Consider the following 22774-nt stretch of genomic DNA (forward strand, 5'->3'; position numbering starts at 1 on the left):
CCCCTTGACTGCAGACATTACATTGCTTTCCTTTAGACATACTTTAACCTTAAAAATACTTACTACTTTGCCCAATATTAACTTTATCCTTCATTTTAATTTAACACTTACATCAACCTAATCCAAACCTTAAACTTTACCATACATTTTAAAGTATTCTTTAACTTTAACCTTTATCATAACCTTAAACAAATCCTAACCGTTTACATGGTTTTAAACCAATCCATATCTTTAACCAAACCCTAATCTTAACCTAACCTCTACTATAATCCTAACCTAATCCTAACCTGGTTTTAAACCTTAACCTACAATGTGCCTGTGTAAATAGATGTAGGTCCACAACAGGAGTAATGCCAAGAAAACACAAACACACACACACACAAACTCAGGAGACAAAGTGGCTTAAAAGTGTTTTAATATGTCCTCCCTCAATTTTAGGCAACACTACAAAGACATTCAAATAATAGGACAGCAACTGTTCACGCTTTTTGTTTCAACAATACAAAATAATCTTCAGAAATAAAATAAGCAATACTTATATATATATGATACTCTTAAATGAAAATCAAACTTAAAACGGCACAATAAATCTCTCACATCAACTTTTAAGCCTTCGGGTCTGTGCAACCGTCCCTTCCCTGTCCTACATCTGTGTGAAATAAAATCTTTACAATGATAACCAGACAAAGAAAAAACATGTTCCCCTTTACTCATTCTTCTGTTACACACCACATGATGCAGGCACAAGGAAGAAAGTCAAAGTCTATAACTAATTTTATTTTTCATTACAGTAGATATTCAGTCTCATTTTTATGACTAAAGCTTCTCTTTTCTGCTAACCAGACTGTGGAAGAAAAAAAGATTACTAGGCATATTATTTCAATGATAAGATCATGGCTGCATACAGTAACACTGCCATTTCTTAAGTGCTTCATTTTCTCAGCATGCTACAGACTGTGCAACGTAACTCTCGTTCTCCTCCGAGACAGATTGACTCTTCAGTGTGACCCTGTGCAGAAAAAAGAACCCATGGGGGATGTTGCACAAAGCAGAGCTTGTGTGTCTTTGTAGGTTTCTGATAAAAACCTCTCCGACGCATTTACAGGGGGCGGGGGTATTTTAGTCTAGTCTTTATTTTGGATTGGGGCCTTTGGTTACATTTCAAAACTCTTCAGTCAAATTTCTTGCAAGTTTTCAACTGACATCAGGAGGAAATGTTGACAAAGCTTTACAGGAGAGGGTGTGAAGACTTCAGCACCGCACTCTTTTATTACCAATGAGTCAACTCAGACACAGAGAACATCACAGTAACGTATGTGTTCCTGAACATGGCTCTGTTGTGACGGGATCATGGATGTTGAAACCAGGTCTGAACAGTCAGTCTTCAATGATCTCACAGCTTCAACACCCTAAACCCTCATCTTTTGATTTTAAAAACAAACCAGCTGAAAAACACATTTCAGTGTACAGGTGTCATGCACCGACATCCGTGCAGTGACTCATGACTCGTGTCAAGATGTTAATGTTGAACTGGCCTAAAGAGCAGTAGAGTTCAGACTCTGAAAATAAAGCATAAGGTGCTTCTGATGTAATAATAGCAGAGGCTCTAATATCACAGAAAAAAGAACAACTGTAGTGCTTTCACTATTGTGAATAAACAAGGGAGTGATGGTCAGTACTTGTGCAATTATACTAAAATGGAATGATGCAGTCAGTAACTTTCATGATGCGTTTTCTTTAACGGAGCCAATTTTCTCTGCAAAGTTTCAGACACACGACATCTGCAGGAAATCACGACACGGGAGAAAGGATTTGCGGTATAGATTCTCAAACTTCAGTCCTCTTCCTCCAACACATTATCCCTAATAATTCAAGAGCAGACATGTAACATGTAGTGTCAGTTATATTCATATGTGTATAGCTGCGTGTTAGGATTGTTTTCAAGATAAGAACATTTTAGAGTTGTGACACTGTACCAGTCTCTAAACTAGCAGACGCCTCCGCTCTGGCAAGCAGGGGTCAGGCGCTTTCTGCTTCCTCCTTCTTGTCTTTTTTGCCCTCCCCCTCTCCCTCCCCCTCCCCCATGTCGCTGACGTCCCGTCGACGTTTGCGGTTGCGAGCGCTGGCCTTGGACGCGGGCAGGGACTCCATGCCCAAGACCTTGTGGATCTGACGGAACGCGAGCAGCCGCAGAGCGTGCTGGAACCAAAGACAACAGAGATGGGAAATGTATATTTGTACAGCTACATATTTCTTCATAAGAAACTTGGGTATTTTAAATTTGACAACTGACAGTACATAGTGACACAAAAAACAGGGAAAAGATGGTGCATTTAGATGTAACATCAGTGAGCTATAATAACCAACAACTTGTACAATTTTATTTGATTATCTTGCTTACACCTACTCAATAATTAAAATGATATATATATATATCCCATATAAATGAGTCATTTGTTTTTCTATTTAAAACATGATTAAATATAGTACTTTGCACTCTCCATTTCCTTTTCACACTTTCCTGAGACATCTTCACAGCTCTTAAATTAACTTTTCAGTTTCACTCTTGTTTCCTCCAGCTTCCGCCTGCAGCTCTTTCTCACACTACAGTTTCACTATTGCGAACGTTATTTTAAAAAGTCTTTCACCGTACTGTTTCTCAATTTGCACGTCCATATTCACACAAATATCCAACAGATTTTGAATTATTTTTATGTGGACCTCACTTAGCAGCTGTTTTTTCAGGTGACTGACTCCAGGCCTAACATGTTTCAGGTTAATCTACCTGGTTACTTTAAAGTATTCCACACTTCTAAGCCAATCAAAATAAGTGGCCATGGTATAAATGGTGTGTATTGGTACCTGTGCACTGGCCGTTATGTCCTCTCTGTCTTGAAGCATCACGGTTCCCAAAGCATCTGTTGATTCCTTCTCACAGGGGTCCATCAACCCTGGTCCGTCTGAGTGAGAGGACGAGAAAACAAGTAAATAAGACCAAGTCAAAACTTTGTACAAGATTTCAATACAGACATATTCCAAATAAAGCTGTTCCTCACATTCACGTTTTTCTGTTTACTACAGCAGAGGCAGAAAATGGTGAATTAAAGGTTCAGTGTGTAGAATTTAGTGACATCTAGTGGTGAAGTTGCATGTTGCAGCTGAATACCCCTCACCTCACCCTCCCCTTCCAAACATGAAAGAGAACCTGTGGTAGACTTAATTTGTCATAAAAACTCAAAAAGGTGTTTAGTTTGTCCAGATTGGGCTACTGTAAAAAAAACAAAAAAAAACATGGCGGCCTCTCTTCGTAGAGAGGACCTGTTTCCGATGTAAATATAAAGTATTTAAATATAAAAAGGACCCATTCAAGGGGAAAGAAAACAACAATTCGTACAATTTAGATGAAACACACTAGTGAAAACACCACTAGGATTATTTTATATTCGATTTCTGCCGATAGATCCCTTTCACCTAAATCTTACACACTGGACCTTTAATGTATTAAAGCTGTTTAATGTGTTAACAGCTGTTTGACACGTCATCAAATGGAGAAGTTGTCTGAAGCAAAGCAGTGTTGCCATATTCATTGGTTAGTACATTTACTTCTTTCTAGTTAATTTGGTGTGGAAAACTTGTTTTGGATGGTTTGTGATAATTTCGGCCCCTTTTTGAAACGTTTGGGTGATTTCCATCATATCCTCTGATCTAAGCAGTGTGATGACACCGTGTGATGAGCATCAAAAACTCACGTCAATTCAGTTGCACAATCGAGTTGAAATGTATCTTATTCCAATCACTATTCTGTCAGAGCTATGTGATAAAAGCACTATGACTCATATTTAAGTAAAACCTTGATGTTTATTGCAGCATTATCTCAATGCTTTAATGTCAGTATAATCAGTTTGCCCAACTATACTGATACATATATGAAATAATCCGTGTTTCCTCGTCTCATTCAACTTGTCTGACCTGGCAGCAAGATGCCTGTGGAGATGCACTCCAGGACTCTGCGCATGGCCTCCCCTGGGCTCAGTGGACCTGAAGCACTGCTGATCACCTTCTCCACCAGCAGCTCCATCGCCTGAAGACAAACACAGACAGATACTGGTATGACTCAGGTTTGCTTATAAATAATGCAACTTTTCCATGTCTTGACTCTTGTTTGAAATCATCTCCTTACATAAGATGTATGTATGAATTGATGCATTCAAAATGAAGTAGAGCCTTTGCTGTGGGTAAGCTGTTAGAAGGGTGATACAGCATGAGCTGCATCACATCACTTATTAGTGTTATACATTTTTCTCTTAATATTTACGCCAATAAACAAAACACAGACAGGTTAAAAAATATATATATATTATAAATAGACAAAACGTAAGAGACAAGTGACGCACTTACCCAGCTGGGCAGCTTCCCCCAGGTGGGCACCCGCTGACATAAATCTCTCAGCACCCGAATGATGATCACACAGGACTGCAGCCCATTGGCTCGAGCCTTCAGAAATAACAGCAACCAAATAATAAAAAGGCTTTTGTTAAGATGGAGAATAAATTGTGAAAATAAAAAATATGATTAAACATATAACAGGTGAGTGAAAGTGTAAATTGGAAGTATTATATAGGATTCAACTGTAGAATATAATCCTGCTTTGTAAATAGAGATTCTAAACCAAACTAAAATCTGCCGTTTTTTTTGGACATTTTGTGCAATTTACACTCTTGTTTTTTTATTTTATTTTACATATGAACTTACAGCTGCCACACAATGATTAAAATAACTTTCACAGTAACGTCTTTTTTTTTTTGTTGTAAAGGCTTTCTTCATACTGGAAATCATCATAAGAAAAAAACATGAGAACACGAACGCAAGGAGCAAACAGGAAGAGCCTTGAATTCCACATTGATGACCTAAAGTGGTTCTTCTTTGGAACCATTACGAAAGATTCCTATTAAATGCCTAAAAAAAGGAAGTGAGATCAGGTCATTACTTCTGCAATATGATACAAGGTCTGTTTAAATAAATATGATACAAGGTGAGTTTTTAACTATCTCAGCATCACTGATTGAATTCGTGAGAGCAACAGGGGTTGTCTCACTGGAACACGTTGACGAAAGGACATTTTGAATAGTATTTGTTACAACCTGTGTAAAAGGTCAGTTCTTGTGATCACGTAGAGATGAGAGACACGGCTTTGTGATGCATTTACCTGAAACCATTTGGCGTGACGGAGAGCAGCCAGGTATTCCAGACATTTCCTCTTATTCAGAAGATCAGGAGGATCCTTCTCAGCCACATCTGCTGGATATAACACGTACTGACTCATTACTTACAGTCAAAAAATACAGCACAACTCAAATGACGACTGCAGCGCATAATAAGTGTTGATACTGCTGATGTACACTCGCTGATCAGGGATGAGACTATAAACAGCCACTGGATGCACATGTGTATCTGATGTGACCAGACATTTCCTCGAATCCTAAGAAACTGTTGTTTGTTTGGTGAAAAAAAACAAAAACAAGGGGAAGATATGAAAGAAAAAGTATGTGACCATAAAATGAGGAAGACTAGAGTCTCTTTATGTTTTACAGATATTTTCTGAATGGAGGAAAATAGCAAAGAAAACGTAAATTAGCACAAGTGTGTTTTTTTGGGAGTGGAAGGTTATAGATACATGCAAAAAAGAAGGAAATCCAATGCATTCAGAAGGTAGTTAGTTTAGATTAAAGAAACTAATCCCCATTTAATTGGTTTTGGAGATAAGGTGAATATGGTACAGACGTAAACTTTCTCTGGAAAGACATTTTCACATGTCAAACTCTGGTGTAACCAATAAAAATGTCCTCATTCCATTGTGTGTGTTTTATTGTCAGAGCTGAAGTACAGAGCATGTTTGTTCACTGTCACGGCTTATTGGGGCCATTTCTAATGTTATTAGTTACACCTGCATTTTATTCTGCCATCACAAGTCAAAATGTCTTTATGAGAAAGGTGTTTCAAATGTATTTATTTTATGGCATCAAGCTAATTTCCTGATTTATCATAATGAATTTCATCCCTCATCATATTGTTTGCAGTTCAGAATTTACTCATAAAAAGGCTACATCATGGAAATGTCCCCACTAGTTTTCACAGTAAGTTAGAATTTCCCCTTTAATAAACTCCAAATTCAACTTTTGGATTTCCTCTATTTTGCATCTGAACCTCTTCTTTGTATGAGTGACTTTCACAGACATTTTATAATGGATCCAAAAATGTCTCATCTGCCACTTGGGAGCATTTAACAACTGAAACATGGACTTTCTGCAGATACTCAACAAAAAATGAACCGTCAAATAGCAGATAAAAGGCACAGGAGTGAAAACACCTCTCTCCATATTTTAAAGGATAGATTCACAATTTTTCAGATTTGCCTTTAAACAATACTGGCCACCAAGAGATCCCTTCATAATGACCTTTCATTGTAAGTGATGGGGGATGAACTCAGATACCGCTTTTGTTGTGCGTGTTCATGCAACAAGCATACAGTCTAAACCCACTCCCTGGACGAACAACTCACAGGTTATTCATCTGGAAAAACAATCTCAAGTAGTAAAGTAACATTATTAATGAAAATCCATCCATTCTGTTTTGAGTTATTTTTGACCAGCCACCCAGTAAAAATTAACAAGTTGCCTAATGACAAAAACATCGTAAGGAATAGTAATAAGAACTACAGGAAATTTAAAATAAAAATATTGTAACTCTGAAAAAAGCTGACCTCAGACGACTGAATGCTCTGATTTATTCAGATAAAAATGTTATGTCTTTATGCAGAAAAAAAAAGGACTGGATTTTGTCACTTCCATTGAAATCGCATTAGGAAAAGATCCATAAATGACCAGTATGAACATCAAGCAAAACCTGTTTCAATAAAAACTGGCTATAGTTTCAAGACAAGCTGGAAAAATGTCTCACCTATCCGTTAAAGTACAATTCACTTAAAAAAGCAAAACAAGTTAAAGTGAAGTCACATCTATTCAACACAATGGGACAAAGCCACGGCTAAATTTGTGGCACTAAAAATATAGAATTCAAAAGGATGCACGTGTCTCTGCTGGATTTAGAAATGACTATAAAAAAAGTTTGTTGACAGATTTAAGACAAAAAAACAAGACTGCTCATCTATAAATGACAAAGAACAGGTTTGTCCAAACATTCAGTGTGGTCTGTGGTGACTGCGATGAGGTAATATTACACAACATCAGACTGGGGGCTTTCCACACTACCATGTTCGCTACAACTGCAGCAACACCAGAGGACATTAGCTTTCTTACAGGGGAAATGCATCACAAAAACAAAGCCACTTGTTTGAAGTCTACACTACCATACCACTTAGAATCAAAGACCCATATTTATCATGCCTCTCCGAGCAGGGAGTTTTCACTGAGTCCCTCTTATGATGAATCCAGAGGGGTTTCCTGCTCTGAAAAGCTTAAGAAACATGGGCTACCTGGTTGCTTTAACTTTTCTATTCTTAGTGGTATGTGTACAAGTGTGGTCTTCAGATCAGCCTTCGGCTTGCCTAGGTCTGCTGATACAGAATTGTGGCACTGATCAACAAACCCAAACAAAACACTCTGTAAAAATATAAAAAAACAAAGGCCACAGAAAAACATTTCTACCATGTTCTCCACATGACATAATATTGCTGACAGTGGCTGGAGCAGGCGGAGGAGTGTTTGCAACACAATGATCTTGGAAATTCCCTGAACTTTTAAATGAGGGGAAAAAGAACAATGGATTTACAGTCATTTTGTGACTTTTGCGGTCTTGATCATTGTGAGGCAACAAACTGACACTCCAACACCTTGTTGTTGATAATGCCACAGTATGCTGCAGGGATGAGAGACGAAGGAACGGGAAGTCGTTGGACCTCAAAATCCCCTCGTAGGTATCATCGCAAAAATGCAACAAAGAGTAACGAGACTTTTCTCCACTAAAAATATTTATTTTCAAATAGTTCATCATTTAGAGTATTTCCATCCCTGGGCATTATCTGAACATTGACCATCACTTCAGTCCAAAGGTTTTATCTGAGCGTGTGTTCATGAAATAAACACACCCTCGTGGCACAGAAAGGTCGGAGAGCCCGGCTTTTGATTCCCATGATGTGGAAAAGAAAGACATTGGGAACTAGTGTAACTGCAAAAAATGGGGGGAAATGAAAAGAGTGGGACAAATGAATATGCGAGTTTGTTCTTATTTTAGGGGTTAAAGAAAATAAATGTGGGCTTAGTTAAAGTCCCACTTCAAATTTTTGGGGTTTTTAAGCCTAAACTTTTGCTGCTAACGGGTGGAAAGGAAGCAAGTAATATATATATATATATATATGTATATATAGTGTATTACACACATTGCTGACAGTTGGTTGTCTGGTACTGAAAGCTTTGGCTTCTCTAACCTTTCTCAGCCGCTTTTCCTTCTGCCTGCTTGTCCTTCTCAGAAGCAGGGTCCTCCCTCATCAGCGGCGAGGTGAGAGAAATGGTCACCTGCATTTTGGGCTCCTTGCTTGAAAATATGACGATGTTCGCCTCCTCGGGGTGAGCCTGCACCTCATACTGATCTTCAGAAAATGTCTGCCGGTTAAAAGGACACTTGGGATTACTCACTACAGAGGAGGAGGGGTGTCGGGGCAGAGAATAGCCTTGTTTGGCGAGGTTACAGGGCAGTACTGTAATGTTTTCAACCCTGGGTTTTCTTTCTCTTGAGGATGGGATCATAGCTCCCTTATTCAAACAGGGTCACTAACGAGAACAATAGCATTTCTCAACAATGTCTTTGCTATAGTTAGGTTTAAGACAGAAAAGGGGGCAGTTAAAAGAAAAACAAATCCCCAACTCACTCTGTAGGATTCAGGTGTCATAACCAGGCAGTAAATCTAAAGATCAGTGAAAAGCACCTTTAATGAAACACTCATTACAGCTAAAACAGGAGGGAGGAAGAGGGAGGAATTAAAACACTTCACAACCTTGTATGTAGATACCAAACCTCTTCTGTGGACCTTAAATAGAAATTCAAATGATTGTCCTTTTCAGCAGTTTTGTCATTTGTGAACATGGAAAAAAATCTCCCAAATGTAGAATCCACACAGTTAAGATATAATGTCCTGGAAATCAGCAACAAGGAATGGAAAACTGACTGAGGGGTAAAAGATAGCAGCTTTACTTTAGTTTAGGGATGTTGATACTGAGAAACATGTGGAATGTATATCCCTAAAAGACTGAACAGTCAACAGTCTACTATGGAAAAGGTTCATTATCATCATTTTCATAAATTCATTGGGTGGAGAACAAACAGCTCAGGCTGTGGGGAGAGTCTTACATGTTCACTAATGGTAAATGTACTGCTCGAGCATATGAACCCAAAAAGCATGAAGGAAGTCTTGGGGTTTTCCTCGTTTTGTCCTGACTGATAAAACTGAAGTTACTACATCACAAGGTTCAATTAATACATTTTAGTTGCTCTCATCTAAAACAAAAGCTTCAATGGTAAAAACTTCTGGTTTCCATTCTCTTTGTTATGAAACCCTGCCGTCTCCCAGTCCTTCAATATCCTGCTCTCATGACACAAGTCATAAGGCAGTGCATGATGCAGAACACGTTCCTCTTTTTATCTACTGCACCAGGTTCTATTTTCCACAGGATCTTTATTTTTGAGTTTTTCTATATGATCCCACTGATCGTTAATCTTATAATTTAAGATAAAACTTTGAATGTGGGAAAGTGTTGTGAAATTCATTTAATTTAAAACAACCCCCTTTCCACAACTTCACACACAGCATGGAAAGAGGAAAACAGTGACTTTCAGGGTGCTGATGAGGTAATCTTACCGCCAGTTCCTTGGGCAGCTGTTTGCTGATGTTTTTCAGCAGAGAGATAGTGGGTTTCTGGGCGGTCAGAAGGATGAGCTCCACGTTTCTGTCCTCACGAAGCAGCAGGCCTTTGGCCAGGATGCCAACCCTCATTACACCTTTTAGTAGCCGGGCTGAATTCTCAGCACTGTCAGAGGAAAAAAGAGTAAGGTCTCGCATGGCTGGTTTAACATTTTAACGTCTTATCTTATATCTTGAGGTGAAACTTCCGCGGATTTCTTGTGAATCCCTATTTGTAGAAAATGATCCATACTCATCTTACTCAGTCGACTAAATCTGTTGCATTTGTAGCAACGTGATAGCTCTGTGTCTAAACACAGAGTCATAATGAACATATTATTTATGCATTACTTCTATTTTTGCCTGACCACACATTCTGCATTCATATTTGATAGTCTTGCATCTCAGTGCAGCTCTTTGGTTAAGTCAAAACAACAAAAGAGCTTTTAGGCGTAAACAATCCCAGTCCTTGCTTTTACCAATATTCCTAGTGGAGACAAAACGCTATTAAAATTTCATATCACGATGAAAGTGAACAAAAATATCATGTTTGTTAGTGTTGTCACAGTATTTTTACAATGTGCTGGAAATGTACTGATATGAATCCTAAAACCATTGAATCATTATTGTTACTACTGGTGTTGTAACTTTAGTATCATTCACTCAGTCGCATGCAGAGGAGTCGTGGTGTTTCTCCTGCTGGACGACTTTTACAACCAATTCAACGACTGAGATTTTAAATTAATAAAACATGGAGGTGCTGCAGCTGCCCGGCGACCAAATTAAACATTCACAGTGCAGGTTGGAAAAATATGTGAATCCTCAGGCTAATGACATCATCAAACGATAATTGGAGTCAAGAGTTACCAAAAGTCAGTGAAACCAGATTGGAGATGTGGGTTAGAGATAATTTGGAGAAATCACTCCACATTTACACTCTAAATATAAATGGAGATGATTTAGCTCTGTAGCTACCATCACAAGCAGGAGGCATCCAGCTAAGATGACTTCAAGGGGTTCATATACTTGTGTATTTGCCAGTAGTCACATTTTACCTTTTGTCGTCTCCTTCTTCAGAAGCAGCAGGGGCAACAGCTGGCGTCCCCTTCTCCAACAGGGAGTCAGACACCAGCTTTAGGGCTCTCTCCGTGTGGGAGACGATCCTCTGAACGGCCTGTAGCTCGTCTTCCACTGGGTAAATGGTGGAGTGCTTGGCCATGATGTGGCGGTCATCAGGGGAGTCAGGCCGACGCACGCACGTCTTCAGGGAGAGGGGAGAATACATGATCACCCCTCTGTCTCAGTGAAAGTTAGTTTTTATATCTATTATTGTCTTCAAAAAAAAAGAGAGGTGAAGTTGTGGAGCTCACCAGTAGAGGGGGCACCGGCATACCAGGGCGGCTCATTAGTGGTGGAGGAGCCATCCTGCGTCTCTGCTCCCCCCAGTACATCTGCTCCTCCTCCATTCTCCTCCAGTACATGTCCTCCTCATATCGCCTGCAGGGGAGAGACATTTAAATGGCATTCAGTTAATTTAAATGTTGTTTCTTCCCACAGGGAAATACCATGTTTGTGATGAAAAGTACACAAGAGTCCATAAAAAGTACTATTCTGAAACAATTCTCTGATCTAAAGGAAATAATACCAAAAGGTAATTTGTCAAAACATGTGTTAGCTGAGGAGAGTCTAAAGTTATAAGATTCGTATTTCTTGTAAGAGAAGAGCTAAGACTCAGGCCTGATATAAACAACATTGCAAATACAGGAAACTTCTTGAAGTGGTGACCTCTAATCTGTCTGTACGATCAGCTGATGAACTTTACTAGCTTCCCCTCTGCTAATATTACCCGATGATGCATCTTCCTCATTTTTCCCTTGTTAGTCTGTTCTGTGTTTACCAAGGAAACATTGTTTTGGAGTTTGAGTTTCTGACTAAGATCTCTGGCCTCTGACCTCATCTCCATGTGCCAGCGCTGCTCGTCGTCCCTCTGTCTCTTCAGCACCGCCTTCTGCTTCTGCTTCTTCAGCTTGCTCTCCTGCAGCTTCCTGGCCCGGTTACTGGGCTTGATCTCCACAGGAAGTTCTGGGTTCACCTTCTTCTACAGAGACACAGAAGAGGAGAGAACATGTAGGAGCAATGTAATGTGACAGTCGACATGTGATCTAACCCCTATGTCTTGGCATTCCCACACAAGTGCAGATACAATGAAAAAAAAAAAGATTTCTCTTCACTCTGGCCTTTTATTCATCCTTTGACTTTTTATTATCAATCCAATCCAATCACATGAGGAAGCAAACTTTTTGAAGGTTCGAAATCTTTGTGGTCTATTTGTGCATCACCACGGCCATTGGTTTCTCAGTCTGTCCATTTAAACCTGCTACTCATCAAATCACTGTTTTATATTAATTGTCTGAACCAGTGGTTTTCAAACTTTTTCTGCCCAAGGTACAACGCAGGGCAGAAAGAACACTGAATTTAGGTTTCACTCTGCCTTTTTATTACTGCAGTAATACACCTCCTATACCTTTTCTTGACAGTTCCCATGTGCATTGGTAATTTCTTTACTAGGGCTGGATTCAATCCCATTTGATGTGTTTGAATATTGATTTAGCGAAGGTTATTTCAGAGTTCAATAATTTTATTTATCATAAACCTTCCAGCGAATCAAAAAAATACAAAGTAAATGTCAGTTCTGTTCAGGTCCTAATAACTTATGATGAGTGTTGGTGTTTATAGTTAAAGTTTAAAGTGACTGCAGGTCAGCAGGAGCGTGGAGGGAGGACACTCAGACAGAGACTCTGACACGGTACAAACCAACCGCTGCTTCTGCTCCGATCCTGAAGCAGCGGCGCTAATCGTTTTTACACAGTTGGTTCGTAGTGAAAACTCTGTATACAGCTTTGTTTCCACTGTTGGACATACATCGCCTCGTTCACATCCTCCTCTCTGCTTCACGTGTGCGGGCGGGGCCTATGTGTGTGTGAGCGTAAACTCTGCAGAGGAGATGAGATGAAGAAGCAACATGACTCGATCAAATACAGAGACAGACCTCTGGGTAACCAGTCAGACAGGATCTCGGCTCAGTGAGACATTCTCACCTTGTACTGCAGTCTGTGCCTTCTTCCCTTCAGGTGCATGTCTTTAGCATTGGGGTCGTTGAAGCTGCACTCACACAGTTTACAGTGAAATCGAATCACTTTGCCTTCGTCGTTACGAACCTGAATAAGACAAGACAGATGGGGGTGAATACAGAATCGTGCAGGATGTGTGAGTGACACAGAAGAGTTGATACACAAAAGATTACATAAAAGTAGAAATCTTGATGATTTTTTCCTGCCTACCTCCTCTACATAGTCGTGTCCCACTGGCTGGATGTCACCCAGGCCACCTTCTCTGTCGCAATCATCATCATCACTCTGAGACTCGAACTTCTGAAGTGAATGTACCGTGGGCACCTCCACCTTCGCAGGCACCACCGCTGCTACTACTGGTGGTGTCACAGCTGGAGTGCTGACAGGCTTAGTGGCTGCGAGGAAGACAAGACAATAAAGATTAGAGAGTTCAATTTCAGGTATTCTAATTGCTCATGAATTTGAAGTAAAACAAAAACTTGTTAAAATCCAACCTATAATCTCTATTTCTAGTTCTTTTGCAGGCTGATGCATTTAGAAATATGAATTATCAATTTGAATTAACTATCCAACTTCTTACAATCAAAGAATTACATTATTAAAACAATTTCAATTTGTTGATTTGTGACACACAAGGCTGTATTTGAGTACAGCAAATTACTTATTTTACAAGTGCATTTGTTAAGTGACCAAGATTAAAAAAGGGCTTTAGTTTTCTGAAAACTGCCTCTGAACTTCAGTAAGAGCTTCTACTTAAAGGTTCAGTGTGTAGAATCTAGTGACATCTAGTGGTGAAGTTGCATGTTGCAGCTGAATACCCCTCACCTCACCCTTCCCTTCCAAACATGAAAGAGAACCTGTGGTAGCCTTAAGTTGTCATAAAAACTTAAAAGGTGTTTAGTTTGTCCAGTTTGGACGAATGTAAAAAATCATCGCGGCCTTCGTAGAGAGGACTCACTCCCTCTAAATATAAAGTATTTAAATATAAAGGGCCCATTCTAGGATAAACAAAACAACAATTTGTGCAATTGAGACGATTTCCCACTTGTGAAAACATCACTAGGATTATTTTATATTAAATTTCTACCAATAGATCCCTTTCACCTAAATCTTACACACTGAACGTTTAATCCTGCTCAAACATTTATCCCACTAAACTTTATAATTAAAACTCCTCTCTCTGCTAATATTATACAAAATATGACAGCGATGACACAGCTGCCAAAATCATGTCTTGTAACTATTAATTTAGACGTAGATTGGGCCAAGTGTGCACTGAGCATCTCTATTATGGAGGTAAATATTATTAAGTTCTGATAGTGGAGCAGTGGGTAATCCAAAATAAATTCATTAGATCAGGGGGGAAATAAGTCCTATTTATCTACATGAGAAATCACCAAACTTACAAATGACAGTTATTTTGGAAGGAGCTGCTCTCTTGACCGGTGCTGCAGTTTTAGCCATGGCGTGTACAGACACCTGTTTTGGTGTTGCAGCGGGAGTTGAAGTGGTTGAGAACGAGGCAGGAGTGGAGGTGGGGACTGAAGGTTTCCCAGCTGTCGAGGTTGTGACGACTGGAGCAGAATTCACCAACACAGGCTCAGTGGAAGGTATAGGTTTGCCAAGCTTGGTGTGAAGTTTCACCACCTTTCCAGGAGTGACAAAGGGAGACACGTCCATTTAAGGCTGCTGATATTTAATCCCATCGCAGTTCCCTCAGGGAGGTTTTGTCCTCAGACTCTGACAGACGTCACATGAGTACACGTCATCTAAAAAAAGCTTCTGAGGTTCTTCTACAGCTGCATGTTTTCTAGAGATCATGATTATTATTCTCTCACTCACACACACAGTCAATCTTCTCTATAGCAATTGAGCATGTGTAATGACCCAACGCACAATTAACATAAATACAAATGAGCAAGATGAAGGTCACACTTATTCCAACAAGCCTGAAAATTAACATAAAACCAAAAGAGCGTTTCTCCTGCTGGAATCTCTTAGAGCCAAATGTCGCATTTTTAATGAACAAAATATGTTGGTTGTGTTACTAAACTGTGCAAGATGTTATTATGTGAAAATGTAAAGTTTGCAGACACACGACACAAACAGCAGTAGATCAATGTGTTGTGTTTTTACAGGAGTAGGTAGGACTGAAAGCTTCAGTTTAGATTCTTTACAAACTATTCAAAAGACAAATTCCCTTTGTTCTTTAGTCCTCACATCAGGCATTTAGCTAAAAGTTTTCTTGCCTTGCATTCAGAGAATTTTACCATTTCACAGGGATTTTCTTTCTCTATGTTCTGCACACCAGGGGACCATCTTACGCAACAAAATTCGACCACAGACTCAATCCTCTTAAAAGGCCAAAATATCTCTGGTGGGCAGTCACTACTCCATCCTACTTTCATTGTGCAAACAACCCTTAAAGTATGAGTAATGTTTAAAAAAGTAATACTAATTGTTGGGAAATTAACAGTTTCACCCCTAATAAAAACAAATATCGAGAGACTTAATACAGCTTACCTTTTGGTGTTTGGCCCCACGGATATGGGCGGCGTAGGCATCCACTCCAGTGCAGGAGACGTCGCATAACTCACAACGTAGCTGAGTCTGGACCCCTCTGGGCCCATTCGTGGTCCCCGACTGCCCCCCAGACTTCAGGGCTGCCTCCTTCTTCTTATGCTTCTGACCCTCCAGGTGCTCCCGGTATGTCTGGTGCAGGAAATCACACCAGTTAACTTTCTTTTTATCAGGTTGATGAAATAATTCAATACAATTATCTCAGGCAACTGGTGATACAAACCACTAAAGAGACAATCCAACATGTGCTCTTATCTGAGATCATTTTTTATTAGTTTATGTCTTTTGCTGCTCAGTTATGCACAACAGAATGGCCCTGTTATAAAGACCCTTAAAATAAAATCTTGTTAATTCCACCTCATTTCTACTATCTTACCTGAGGGCCTGCACAGCTGATCTTGCAAATGTCGCAGTAGTGGAGCTGCGGTTGCTTTGGAGGACCTTTGGGTTTCTGCAGCTTGTTTTGGTGAAATGTTGGCTTTTTGTAGGTGTTTCCTGCCGGAGCTGTGACCATGTTGCTCCCTGAGTTGCTCCAGGATGAGCTTGTGAGTTGCTTGAGTGGAGGCTGGATTGGGGCCTTGGGCTGTTGTGGCTGTTGAGGCTGCTGTAGTGGAGGCTGCGGCTGGGCGAGAGTCTGCTGGGCCGGCTGGTAATAGGAGGGGGTGGATGTGGAGGTGTAGCCAGTTGTATCATAATTGGAGTAGCTTAGGCCTGAAGGTGAGAAGGTAGAGAATGACAGTGAGGACAGAGAGTTATTTGACATTAATTAACAAGAAATGTAGAGGTCCTCAAGCTGAGGTGTGGAAAACCAACAGATCTTTTAGAGAGAACAGCTCATGCAACTTCTAGAAAGGCAAATCAGAACCTTTGTTTGACTGCAAAAGACCTGCAAGGAGTTAGTGGTGGTGGTGCACTGCTCTACTGTGCAGCGACACCTGTACAAATATGATGGAATCCTGGTAGTCATTTGAAGGAATGATTTCCTGCATCGTCAGCACAAAATTCCGCATCAGAAGTTTGCAAAGGAAAAGCTAAACAAGCCTGATGCATTTTAAAAACAAGTCATATGGACCAATGAAGTTAAATTTAAACTTTCTAGCTGCAATGAGCAAATGTATGTTTGGAGAAAGAAGGGTGCAGAATTTCATGAAAGAAAACCTCGCACTCTGTGAAGAACAAGGTGAATCGATCATGCTTTGGTCTTGTGTTGCAGCCAGTGGCACTGGAAAATTCCACTAGTAGAGGGAGGAAAGGATTTGAGTAAATACCAGCAAATTCTACGAACTAACATCACACTGTCTGGGAAGGAAAATAATCCTCATACATTCCTAAAAATCCACAATGTACTAGATCAAGTGAGAGTTTTGCCATGGCCCCAGTCCCCTGACCTTAAGACCATGGAAAATCTGTGGATAGACCTCAACAGAGCAGTGCGCGCAAGTCCAAGAACTAGAAGACTTTTTCGAGGAAGACCAAAATACTTGGGCTTCAAAAAATAGAAATGACAAGCTGTGTTACTTGTCGAAGGGGGTGCATACAGGGTGCCTAAACTTGTATTTTTCTGTTGAAAGAGTAAAAGATGGCAATAAAGTAATCTTGCTAAAACATGAAAGAAATTTGTCTCTTCCCCTTTATGCCTTTTGTATATCAGGTCATCTTTTACATGTGTAATTATTTCCAGTAACCTTTGACCACTGTATATCAATGATCTTTAATCGTTTAATTTTACCTGAGTAGGAAGTGGCTGCAACGCTGGAGCTGAAGGAGGAGCCGAGGGTGTAGGATGAAATGGGAGTGGGAGGCTGCTGGACAGTAGTAGTCACTGGGTAGATGTTGTAGGTGGTGGACACAGCGCTGGATGGAGCCAGAGGTTTCAGGGCCGTTACCTGCCTCTGGGGAGGAGGAGGCTGGCTGTACACGGTGGTGGGTGCTGGACTGTAAGCACTCTTCACTCCGACTGATAGAGAGAGAGATGGACGGGGCAAGGGGGAGAGAGTAGAGGTGGAGAGGAAGGGCATCAGAGAGATCTGAAACTCCTCTGGGACCGTCAGAGTTTTTTGGCAGAGCCGGCAGGATCCTGGTTTCTCCACCAGAGGAGCAGCAGATCACATTTCATAAAGATCACATTACCCTTCTAAGTGCAAAATAAAAAATACTGACCAACAAATCCCACAGCAAGACCGAAGTGTGTGAGTGTGTCTGGTGATCTACACTGTCACCTGAAACACTAGTTATACAATAGACACTCAATGTTTTGGGAGCAAATTTAAAAGTGTGTTTATTGCCTCTTTATGGGCACAGTGTCTTCAGAACTGAAAAACATGACACGATTGGCCGATGCTTTCTGCCTAATTTCATGGTTTGCCGATGTGGTTGATAGCAGCAGTTACACAGTGAGTCCAAATCAGCTTGTGGTGGACAAATGTTTCAAACAGCCCACAATTGCACAGTGTTAAGGGGTCTTTAGCACTAATAGTGTTCAGGACACCCAGTTCAACCTGTAGGAGATTCTGATAACTCAAATAACATGTTTTACAACCACAGAGGAAATAAAAAACAAGTGAAGATGAGTTGAAGAGGAGCTGTCTGAGAAAAGGTGTCACAGCGCGCTGCAACTCACACATTATCCTGTACTGTAGGATTGTGTTTGAATTCATATGGACAAATTCTGCATTAGTTTTAAATTCTTTCAAACCAGACTTTTTGAAGAAGTGACAGGCCTAGTGAGTACGTGTGTCATGGACAGATGAGAAATAAAAGATGCAAAATGAACTTTTCAGTGCTCTTTAGTGGACAAAGTATGTCATGGTGACACAACATTCAGTATATTTTGACATTTCTGTGCTGCATCATCTTGTCACTTGATTAAATCACAATATTAAGCTAAGATCATTCTATAAAATCAACAAAAGCTGTATAGCCAAGAAGAGATTAGAATTTTGAATTATCACTCAGCTGAATTGACTGAACCTTTGTTTACAACATGATAATACAAATAACAGACTCACCAGTCTGGTAGTAATTCTCTGTGGGTGCCCTCTGAGCTGAGACTATACTTGTCTGGTAGTACTGTTTATTGTCATAGGTGGTCACAGCAGCAGGGCGTCCGTAACTGTAGTTGTCCTGCTGGAAATTACAAGAGAGGATTAAAACCAATTAAAAAACAGATAACTCTAATTAACATCTTAACTCTGCATATAATCTTCTTTGAAATACTGGGAGTTTTTAGTTTGTGAATAATGAGATTGTCGTGATGACAATCAGTGCAGAAGCTGCATGCGTTGCTGTCTGCCCTTTGAATAGTGCATTTAAAAGTCACATTATAGGACTCAAACCCACAAGACCACATCATGCAATAAGAAGGTGAATGGCAGAAATCATGAAGGAAGAAGAAAGAGACTGACCGTGTCTGAATAGACCTGGTACGTCTGTGGGGTGGTGGTGGGCTGCGGCGGGGCCGGGGGGTCCGGCTGCCTGTAGGCATAGTCAGGAGGGGCCTGGTGGGTCTGATAGGCAGGGTAAGGGGCTGAGACCACGGGACGCGCTGCCTGGACCGGAGCTGGAGAGTAGGACGCAGTCACTGCATGAGCCACAGCCGGAGCCTGCTGGACACTGTAACTGGCTGTGGAGGGATGGGAGTAGGCCGGGGGAGGCTGGGTACTGAAGGAGAGGAGAGGGAGGGAAATTAAAAGAAGCAATACAATAAACTTCAGACTCTCTACAACTTGTATCCAGGAGGAGACCCTCCACTAGTGCAAGAAGAGCTGGTTTCTGTCATTACAGTCCAACAGAACACAAACAGACTTCCCAGCATCATCCCTCTCCATCTGTGGAACAAATGTTGTGCCCATATTATGTTTGCCTGCTTGTTTAAAGAGCACGGAAAGGCAATCTGTGTTACTTACATCCAAGCCCTAAAACAAACTGCTAGATGACATCCAAGTTGGCTAATTAACAGCAGACTGGTTTATAGTGACTGAATAGTGCCTCAGTGAGGAGGATCATTTTAATCAGTTTACTCTTGTGTTTTGTTACAAACATATTTTACTACATGATGTCTTCAAATAATAATAATAATACATTTCTATAACAAAACATTTCTAATAGCACCAATCTAAACAACTTTACAAGGTTCTTTACATAATACATGGGAATATAACAGCACAGAACTAAACAAGACAAATTAAGAAAGGTTGACAAAGTGTTAACAAGTCTAATCTCCAAAGGCCCTGATGACTAAACCCTTAGATTACAGTTTGGAGTATAGGGAGTTAGCAGCTCTGTAATATAACTGCGGGATGGACCACGCTGAGCCTTAGAAGTTTTTAAAAGAATCTTAACATCAACCAAATTTCAACTGGCAGCCAATGAAGGGAAGCAGAAGTTGTGATGTGAGTCCTACACTTAGTGTTGGTAAAAGATGCAGACATTAGTCACTGGCAAGGCCACAAGTGTCAGGACAGACAAGAACACGAGTGGGCTAAAATTAAATGATGGCTTAAGGTCATAAAAGAGTGATAACGCAGATTAGTCATCATAGGAAAATATCCAGGATCCAAAGCAAGTACAAAACAGTAAACAGACAAATTCACACAACCAGTGACAAGTGAGAAACAGCATTTTCCAATAGTCTGTGCATTGTCTGTTGAGCTTCCTCTATAGAAATGCCTGTGATTGAATCAACTCATTCAGTGGACGAGACTGTGAATACCGAGGAGGCATGGACTGAATTTCTGAGATCTAATTGTTTAAACATGGAAGTCCTACATACCGTGCAGTTACAGGACTTCTCAACATAAGGGTTTAATCAATAAGTTCAGTTTAACACTCTGCTCTTGACTTGCTCGTCTGCCTGCAACTAAAACTGCTCACAGACTCTGTTGGTGACAGTTTGGACAAACAAGGTCTGAAGCTTCATAATCACTCATTGCTAAATAAACAGCTCAGAGTTATGGGAACAGACAGGGCTGAGTGATAAAAAACACAACTGTAAAATGATTTGAATTACTCATCTATCAGATTTTGCTGTATTATATATACACCATTGTAGTCAACACTTTGATATCTGTGGATTTGTGATGTCATCGTGAGAATTTTTGAAAATGAATGGGCAATAAAAGTTTTTCTTTTAAGTGGATTTTTGCATCGAAATAAATAAATGATTGAATATCATCTTGTCATATCATTTTAAGCACATTTACACACACTGCTACTCTGCACTTCAGTATCACACGATGGGTAAAACTCAAATAATTCCTAAATTGGCTGACATAGATTAACCTGCAATTATTTTTGGCCATTTATTAAGTAAAAATGCCCCTCAAAAATAAGCTGTGATTACAACACTGAAAAGCAGTATATTGAGAAGCACCAGGTTTAACATAAGCCAACAGACAAGAATTAAAGAGAGACTTGAATGAGTGAACAGTGCCACAGTGATGACTCTGTGGCCTTTTGCCTTTGCCCTGCAAAACAATATATGGAGTAAGAGCGAAAGACACAGAAACTTGTTTACAAGTTGAAGAGCTAGAGACAGGCTGATAATGACAGGAAGCCTATTTAGTGCTATTAATTAAAAAAAAATAACTTCAATCAATTTGTATGACCCGTGTTCATTGTCAAAAACCTTGATTTCCTGGACTTGATGTCTCAGATTGAAGGATTTGAAGGGCTCCTCAGGGGAACATCTGCAGATCTCAGTGCAGCTCTGCAGCTCCAACACACTGACACACTGAGGAATCTGGTGTTTAGGTTCAATCAATTAGGTTAAAACAGATCCTGCAGACTGATCCTCAATGAGCTCAGATCAGAGGAAGAGTTTGGTGATTATACGTGACTCGACCTGTCAATGACATCTGATCACCTGTCAAACTCACAGACCGGATGTTTGTCAGTCTGATCAATGTTCTTTCCCCCGTTCCTCCCTGTTGACATCGCCTTGCCATTAAACATTTACCCACAACAAACACAGTGAGTGAGACACGGGGGCTTCAGCGGTGCAGGAGCCGGGCTAGCCCCCCTCTCCTGCCCGCACCCACCGGCCACAGGTCACAGCTGCAGCCGCCTGACACCTCCTGTCACTGACTCGCTAAGAGAAGCGCTGAGGGGCTGAGCCGTCGGGAGCAGCTGTCCGAGCGAGGCCGGGCCGGGGTTCACCTAATGTCAGGCAGCATGTCGTGAGGCGCCGGCCTGCGGACCCAGCGAGCTAATGCTAACAAAGCTACGCCGCCTCTCCACGCAGCGAAGCCCCACCACTGACCGAGGGACCGCCGATACGTGGCCGCCCACTAACACCCGAGGCCCCGCGGGCACGCTGACACCTGCCGGCGTCGCTTGAATTACCTGTACTGAGGGCCGGCGGCATGTGTGAAGCCGAAATAGTTGCTTGCAGCCATCTTGGCATCTCCGGTACAGTCAGTGGGGAAACAGCAGACAGCAGCAGAGAGGCGGAGGCTGACCGTCAAGATGGTTCACCTCCCGTCGGCCCCTGCGACACCAGCACACACCGGAAGTACGTCACAGAGAAAGACAGAGATAGTTTATCTTAACTGTGGTTGTTGTCTGCATTGTTATTTATACTTTAGCAACACATGTAAATGTCAGTAGAGTTTATTGTAAATAAAAAAAGTTAATTGAATTGAGAGAGAGAAAGATAAGATATGAGAGACAGAGAGTAAAATAATTAATACAACAGTAGTTGTCTAGTTTTCGCTTTTTCCCCCTGTTCTTTATTTTTAAATGGCACAATGGTGTTTTTATCCAGCTAGATAAACTGCCTGATTGTATTTAAGTTTTCTCCTGGATTGACAAAATGTGATATATATAAACATATATATCTGGCAGTTCTACATTATTTGGTGTTTAAATTCTGTCAAATGACAAATGGGTTCAGCTCTAATGTCACATACTGCTGATACACTCATAGACATTTGTATGTATGTAAATCGTAAAAATGAAAACCAGGCGATATGAAACACGTAACGTGCAAGTCTCTCAAAATTGTACTTAAGTACACAAAGTAATTCTATTTAGTTCCATTGCACCGCTGCAGTGTGTTTGTTTTGTGTGTTTGTGCACGTGTCATTTCAGGTCTGCAACATGATTTAAAGAGATAAAGCATAATAACGCTATGATCGGCTGTGATGCGTAA

General features: G+C 40.6%; 1 protein-coding gene across 4 annotated transcripts; it reads right to left on the reverse strand.

Moving 5' to 3' along the window:
* Positions 1 to 398: 398 nt before the first annotated feature.
* zfr2 (zinc finger RNA binding protein 2) lies at positions 399 to 22123 on the reverse strand. 4 transcript variants are annotated; one of them, XM_034582550.1, is made up of 19 exons: positions 21967 to 22123; positions 19029 to 19284; positions 18633 to 18747; positions 17354 to 17581; positions 16001 to 16335; positions 15568 to 15756; positions 14451 to 14691; positions 13255 to 13439; positions 13012 to 13131; positions 11866 to 12011; positions 11284 to 11410; positions 10969 to 11174; positions 9872 to 10040; positions 8444 to 8618; positions 5207 to 5295; positions 4399 to 4494; positions 3970 to 4081; positions 2863 to 2960; positions 399 to 2199 (listed from the first exon to the last, which is right to left on the reverse strand). In XM_034582550.1, exons 1-19 carry the CDS (start codon positions 22017 to 22019, stop codon positions 2020 to 2022), a joined length of 3120 nt encoding a protein of 1039 aa, XP_034438441.1. In that variant the 5' UTR covers positions 22020 to 22123; the 3' UTR covers positions 399 to 2019. The 4 variants fall into 4 exon arrangements, with proteins under 4 accessions (XP_034438441.1, XP_034438440.1, XP_034438439.1 ...); XM_034582549.1 differs by having other exon boundaries at positions 5207 to 5298; XM_034582548.1 differs by having other exon boundaries at positions 18633 to 18750.
* Between the last annotated feature and the right edge of the window lie 651 nt (positions 22124 to 22774).

This window comes from Hippoglossus hippoglossus, chromosome 4 (assembly GCF_009819705.1).
Source record: "Hippoglossus hippoglossus isolate fHipHip1 chromosome 4, fHipHip1.pri, whole genome shotgun sequence".
Lineage (NCBI taxonomy): Eukaryota > Metazoa > Chordata > Actinopteri > Pleuronectiformes > Pleuronectidae > Hippoglossus > Hippoglossus hippoglossus.

Bases quoted from the DNA above. Each gene is read 5' to 3' on its own strand.
- zfr2 (XM_034582547.1), bottom strand. From the start codon at position 22,019: ATGGCTGCAAGCAACTATTTCGGCTTCACACATGCCGCCGGCCCTCAG. The intron at 17,582-18,632 runs GTGAGTCTGTTA...TCTCTCTATCAG, and splicing joins AGAGAATTACTACCAGACTG to TCGGAGTGAAGAGTGCTTAC. The intron at 13,440-14,450 runs GTAAGTTTGGTG...TCTTCCTCGCAG, and splicing joins TTCCAAAATAACTGTCATTT to CCACTAAGCCTGTCAGCACT.